This window comes from Cynoglossus semilaevis, chromosome 12 (genome assembly GCF_000523025.1).
Source record: "Cynoglossus semilaevis isolate Cse_v1.0 chromosome 12, Cse_v1.0, whole genome shotgun sequence".
Lineage (NCBI taxonomy): Eukaryota > Metazoa > Chordata > Actinopteri > Pleuronectiformes > Cynoglossidae > Cynoglossus > Cynoglossus semilaevis.
The window spans coordinates 1,042,544-1,048,543 of NC_024318.1; the positions used below are offsets into that span (position 1 = coordinate 1,042,544).

At 41.3% G+C, this 6,000-nt stretch overlaps 1 protein-coding gene across 1 annotated transcript in view; it reads left to right on the plus strand.

Annotated features, from left to right (window-relative positions):
* The window catches only part of b3gat2 (beta-1,3-glucuronyltransferase 2 (glucuronosyltransferase S)), a 31,169-nt gene extending 25,183 nt beyond the window's left edge, over nt 1-5,986 (plus strand). The window contains exon 4 of the mRNA XM_008321349.3: nt 5,710-5,986. Within this exon, the coding sequence (XP_008319571.1) occupies nt 5,710-5,796 (87 nt within the window). The 3' untranslated portion in view covers nt 5,797-5,986. The remainder of the gene's footprint in view (nt 1-5,709) is intronic.
* Nucleotides 5,987-6,000: the final 14 nt, after the last annotated feature.

Consider the following 6,000-nt stretch of genomic DNA (forward strand, 5'->3'; position numbering starts at 1 on the left):
ACATACGTATAACAGAAGTTTCAGTCCAGGTATTCTGTGACAGACAGAAGCATCTGGGGTTTTGACTGCCCTCCAGTGGGTAAACTCAAGCTCTCGGTCCATCGACAACAATAATAATAATAGCAACATCGTCAACTGTATCTCTATTCTCCACGGAGGAGCTCAGACTGAAATCAGGACTTAGTTCCTACGTCACCAGATGCGTACAGGTCTCGTAGCAGCACTGTGAATCCCAGGGTGGTTCTGGGTAAATGTTTCCCGCAGGGAATAGGATAAACGCCAACGCCTAGCGCCATCTTCCTCCGCACCAGGCCACCCACGGAGCGGCTGGATCATCATTCACAGCTGGCTGCCGCTGCCGCTGACAGCTCTGTGTTGAGACTATCATCATCATTATCAGCCCCATTAGGCTAATGGAGGTGTCCTGCAGCTGATATTAATACAGAACATTAGCAACCGATGACATCATCAGTCATCACCACCGCTGATAGTTGACACATGACACGAGCAAGGGCATGTGACATCATCAGACGCCGTCGTGTTCTGGTCGTGAAGGTAGTGAGATGTGACATCATTATTCAGAACAACATCGTGGTGTGTAAACAATCGTGGGACATTTGTTGTGAAGATACAAATACAACTTTTTCAACTGTTTGGACAAGAATGATGAGGTAAAGTTTTTGCTATTAACTTACTGTTATTATTATCATCACACACTTTCGGCTGCTCAGCATGACAGACAAGATCACAGACACAAATCATTTCCTCGTCCTGCTATTGCCTTTAAAAAAAAAAGCGTATCTTTTCAAAGTTGTATTTTGCATTTTCTCCACGTACACCGATGACTCCTGTGTCTATGTTGTCAACAAAGGACAGGAAGAGCAGAGAAAACGACACTTCCCCACCACACAGTCTACGTCGTGGACCAGTCCTAGCACCAAGTTCAACTAGAAGGTCACCAGATCTGCACCTGGTCGTTATAAGACCTGAACAAGGCTTAGAAAGTCGTTAATCAAAATCAAATATGGAAACTAACGACAGAGAAGCTGGTCTGAGATGACAAATCTGATTGGCCGGTGGTAATCAACAAAGTTTTCGTACACTTTTCACGACTGGACAGTCGGTCATTAATTTGAATCACACTGGTTGACGTCAAGAACCAGATGTTTAGACGTGAGACCCCCTAAAATTCACAAATTCCGCGTCCGGCTTCCACCACAGCAGCGATAATAAGAACTGTTTGTACGACACCTTTCATGAGTCCTGACACAAATGTGTTTGGGAGAAAATCTTTTAGAAATAATGACCAAAAAACACAACAAATAACAGCCAATTAAATAAGAACAATCACAGCAGCAGCAGCTGTGGAGCGTCGGTTCATATCACACAACCCTCCGCAGCAGATGGATGTTTCCACGTGCTTTGGTTTATTTAAGGTTCCCTGATATTTTTAAAGGCTCCTGGTTTTGTTTTTCACCTGGCCACCTGTTCCATTACTGAAGAAAAACGAAGACGTTTAGTGAACAAAAACTGCCCACTGACGGGACAGAAGGATGGAAATCCATTAACTCTTGAGATGCTTTGAGAATCAGATCAACCAAAGGCAGACCTCAGATCTGGGACTGATGTTGGTCAGAGAGGCTTCGAGCCACATTCATAAAACAGAAATTAAGTTTTGAAGGAACCCGAGACTCGATGAAAATGAAATAAACATCAGTGTCATTTTTCAGTCTGTAACAGCAAACTTGGCTGTGGCCCATTTCTTTCCTCCGTCTTCCATTTTAATCTACACCTTCAATCAATCCATCTACCTATTCCCCATGTCCTTTATGGGCTTTTTACGCTCCCTCCTCTCTTTTCTATCTCCTTTACCTCCTGCGCTATCATCTGTCTCCATCTGTTCCTGCCTCCCCCCACCTTTCTCGCCCTGTCACTGCTGTCTGTAGCCATTACTCTGCCGCTCTAACTACATTACACTTCCTGTCAGTCGTCTCCAGATACTGACCCGTGCCGTCAGATGAGCCTTTCTGGCCTTTTCTTGTCAAGGGCAGGAGTCTGCGGTTTCTGTGATAGAAACCAAAGGTTCTCCTCTCAGCACGGACAGCTCCTGCTGTAAAAGGTGTGTTACAGATGAGGAGAGGTCACGACGGGGAATGACAGACAGATATATAGACGGCTGAACCCCAAAGAGCGCCAGCAGGATTTTACCAAGCCTGAAAATAACAAAAATGTATCCAATATTCACTTGAAAAATAATGGTCAGTCAGATCCACCTACAGTACTATATAGTACTATAAGTAAGGGAATATACTATAGTTCAGGTACAGCCCGGTTAGATGTCAGGTGGGCCGGACCAGTACAATCATAAACATAATTACCTTAATGCAAACAAGTACAAATATATTAGACAAATGTATATTATATGTATGTATTTTTTTTTCCACTTTCAACATTCATCAAGTGGGCCCAGGCGGGCCGATTTTGGCCTGCGGGCCTTATCTTTGACCCCTCCACAATAGTTTTTCCCAAGCCACCAAGTTCTGGACAGTTAACAAACAGAACCGATTGTTTCTGTATGAGATTCGACCGATCGACCAACCAATGATCAGAACAAACAGAACCGATTGTTTCTATATGAGAGTCGACCGATCGACCAACCAATGATCAGAATCAGCCAATGACCAACAAGCACAAAAACACATCTGGATTTTACAGCCAAATATTTTCCTTTACAGTGAGCCAAGAAAATGTTTGAAATATATGTCACAGTGAGGCTGACTGGTGTGAGCCAACGCAGTGTCATTATAAAGACAAACCTAATTCAACACCACAAAGGTCATCGTTCATCCCCGCTGTTTAAAGTCTTCTTCACTAGCGTGCATTTTTACTTTTCTACCTACGTATGTTAGACAATAAAAATAGCCATAAAAAATAATAAAAAAAGGCGAAATATATTTTTTCAGGTGAAAGACTAAATATCGAAAGAAGAATATATGGTTAGCTAATAGATTTAAATAACTAGTTAAAAAAGTGAACCTAAATGTTGCATTGTGCAGGTGATGATATTTTAAGCGATTGTTGACAGAGAGATTTGTTCTTTTAAAACAATTCAATTCAATTTACAATTCTACACTATCACCGTCTGTGCATCTATTTACCACAGAGTGAATATTAAATGTCATCCTGCCCAAAATGTCTCCTCCTGATTTAGAGAAACACATTTGCTCTGCCCTAATCCTATAAGGAACGACAAAAACACACCCTCGCTCCTGCTAAAAGTACTCATTAGCTCGAAGGAGGAGAAAAATCAGAGTGAGCGAGCGGATGTGAAAAACAAGTGCAGACGGCTTGAGAGGAAAAGTGAAGGTGATGGGAGGAGAATACAGAGGGGGAGGAGGAGAGGGGGGGGAGGAGGTGTGGGCCTAGGGAAACAGGGAGGGCAGTCTGGCTGCATAATTGGCTGGTGTTCACGTGCACACACTCACATACCTGTGCAGTGGTCCCTCTCCACACTGCTCTGCAGTGATGCTTTAGCGGCTGCTACATTAGCCTTGTTAGATATGCAAAGTGGGCCAATTAGTGGCACAGTGAGCAGGAAGTGACACGTTCCACCTGAAGGAGCCCTGCAACAACACTGGCAATAAATCACACCACTGCGTTTCCTCGTGTGGGCATGTGTGTGTGTGTTGCTCTGAACATGAAAATCACACACACACACAAGAATTAAAAGCTAATTAGCCTGAGCATAAAAAAAACCTCACAAATACAAATAACCTCACGTGAACCCCCGAGGAATCAAACCCAGAACCTCTCCAGGAACACATCCATGTGGTTGTGCCGCCGTCGCCCCCACCTGGTTATTGCTGTGAAATTGGCTGCAAACACAGGACGAGCAGCTGCTGCGAATTGTGCGTCGCCTTCAGTTGATTCTGTTTCAGTCTGTGTGTTGTTTATGGAATTTGTCCTAATGGAACAAACGGTTCCAACACCTGAGCCTGGAACTGGAACCTGAGCCTGGACCAGGCCTGAGATCCTCAAGTACAAGATGTGGTGTCACACACACACACACACACACACATACATATACACGTGATATATAAACAAACTGTTCTTATTTCAGAAAAACAACAACAAGAAGAAAATATTAAATAAATTCCATTTCAAGATCATTGAACGTAAAACATTGTAAACACAGACACACAGCTCCAGGGTTCAGTTTGCTGCACACAAATAGGCGGCCCGTGAACCAAGTGTGGTCCACAGCCCAACAGTGTAGGTCATTGTCAAGGAGCCAAAAAGTCTAAGTCTAGAAACTGATTTTCTAAGACATTAATGAAAGACTCCTATTGGACGACACCGATCACTGAACCAAACTCCAGCAAAAAAACACTAATAAACACTAACAAGTTCAAGCAGAAATAACTAAACAAACTGTTAACAATCAAAACATTCTGACCAGACGACTGAAGTGACTCTGGATTAAAGCTACGGATTAAAAACTATTGAAAAAAAACGTATAGATTTTCAAAGCAGTGGCAGATTTCTGACTCTGGTCATTATGTTTACTAAGTACTAAAACCAGATATTCATATATTTTTAGGAATCAACAATCATTTATTTTCATTATGGACACACACATGATGAAGTTTTAGCTTCAAAAACAACAGTTTTTTAAAGTCAACATCGACGAACAAACTACAAAACAAATCAAAACAAAAGACCAAACAGAGGGCAGCCATTTTGATAATACCAGCAGCAGCAGCTGCAGCTAATTCTCCTCTTTGATTAATCACAGGTTCAGGTGGAGACAAGATTCAAATTTCAGATTCAAAAGTATGAATTCACACACATTTCACCACAATCTCTGCTGTAGAAAATGTTGCCTCATCAACTCACTGAGCCAAACCTTCAGGCCTCATCAACCTCACCATGGTTAGCAGGTTGTCATTAGCCTTGTTGTACTCTCTGTTTTTTTAGCCTCTAAATGGAGTCAAAGAAAAAAAACTGCTGGTGACTTACCTTCTCTCTCTTCTTCACTTCATCCTCGGTGAATTCTGTCCTGAATTGTAAAGTATCCAATAGCGGGGAAACAAAATGAAGTGTATGCTAAAAGGAACCCCAAAAACCTGATTGACAAGGGGACAAGAGCAGGTACAGGAAGTGGGCGTGGCCAAGACACAGGGTTTAAAAAAACTTCAGGAAAAGGAAGTTGGAAATGTTTGTTAAAAAATAAGGCAGTTACAACAACAAAAAACCACCTTTGATACACAAAACACTGATTTTTAAATCATGGGTGAATTAAATACGAACATGAAAATAATTTATATATTAATAATAAATAATTTACAAAATATAAATAATACAATAGCGTAAAAATACTAATTGCAACCAACTGAGAAAAATTTTGATTTTTGTTAAATAGAAAATAAAATGTGTTCAAATTTAATGAAGAAATGAATTTAAATATATTGTGATTTATATATTGATGTATAAAATAAATTGTGTAATAAAAAGTGTCAATTTTCAAATAAAAAATGCCCAGAAAAAAAATAGACAAAAATAAAAAAAAAATCATAAAAACACATTAAAAAAATCAATTTAATAAAATACTGGAAAAAAATGTCATTCCTTAGAAAAATAGAAAAAATTCCAGTTTTTCTCTCCGTCAGTTTCATGTTTCCTCATCTCTCTCTTCTTTTCCTCCTCCAGGTCCTGGTCTGGCACACTCGAACAGAGAAACCTCACCTCACCAATGAGCCCAGTCATCGAAAGGACACCATCGTCATTGAGGTGTGAGGTGTAGGAGCAGAAGGAGGAGCAGAATCTGCTGTCGTCCTGGAGTTCTTTTTCTTCAACTCAGTCTGGTCAGGACAGACTCAGACTCAGACTGAGAGGAACTGCATGATTTAAGACATCTGGATGTCTTTCAAAACATTTCTGGGTGGTGGTGGGAGGTGGTGGGGGGGCGGGGTGCACGGACCTGGACTTGGTCATGTCAAC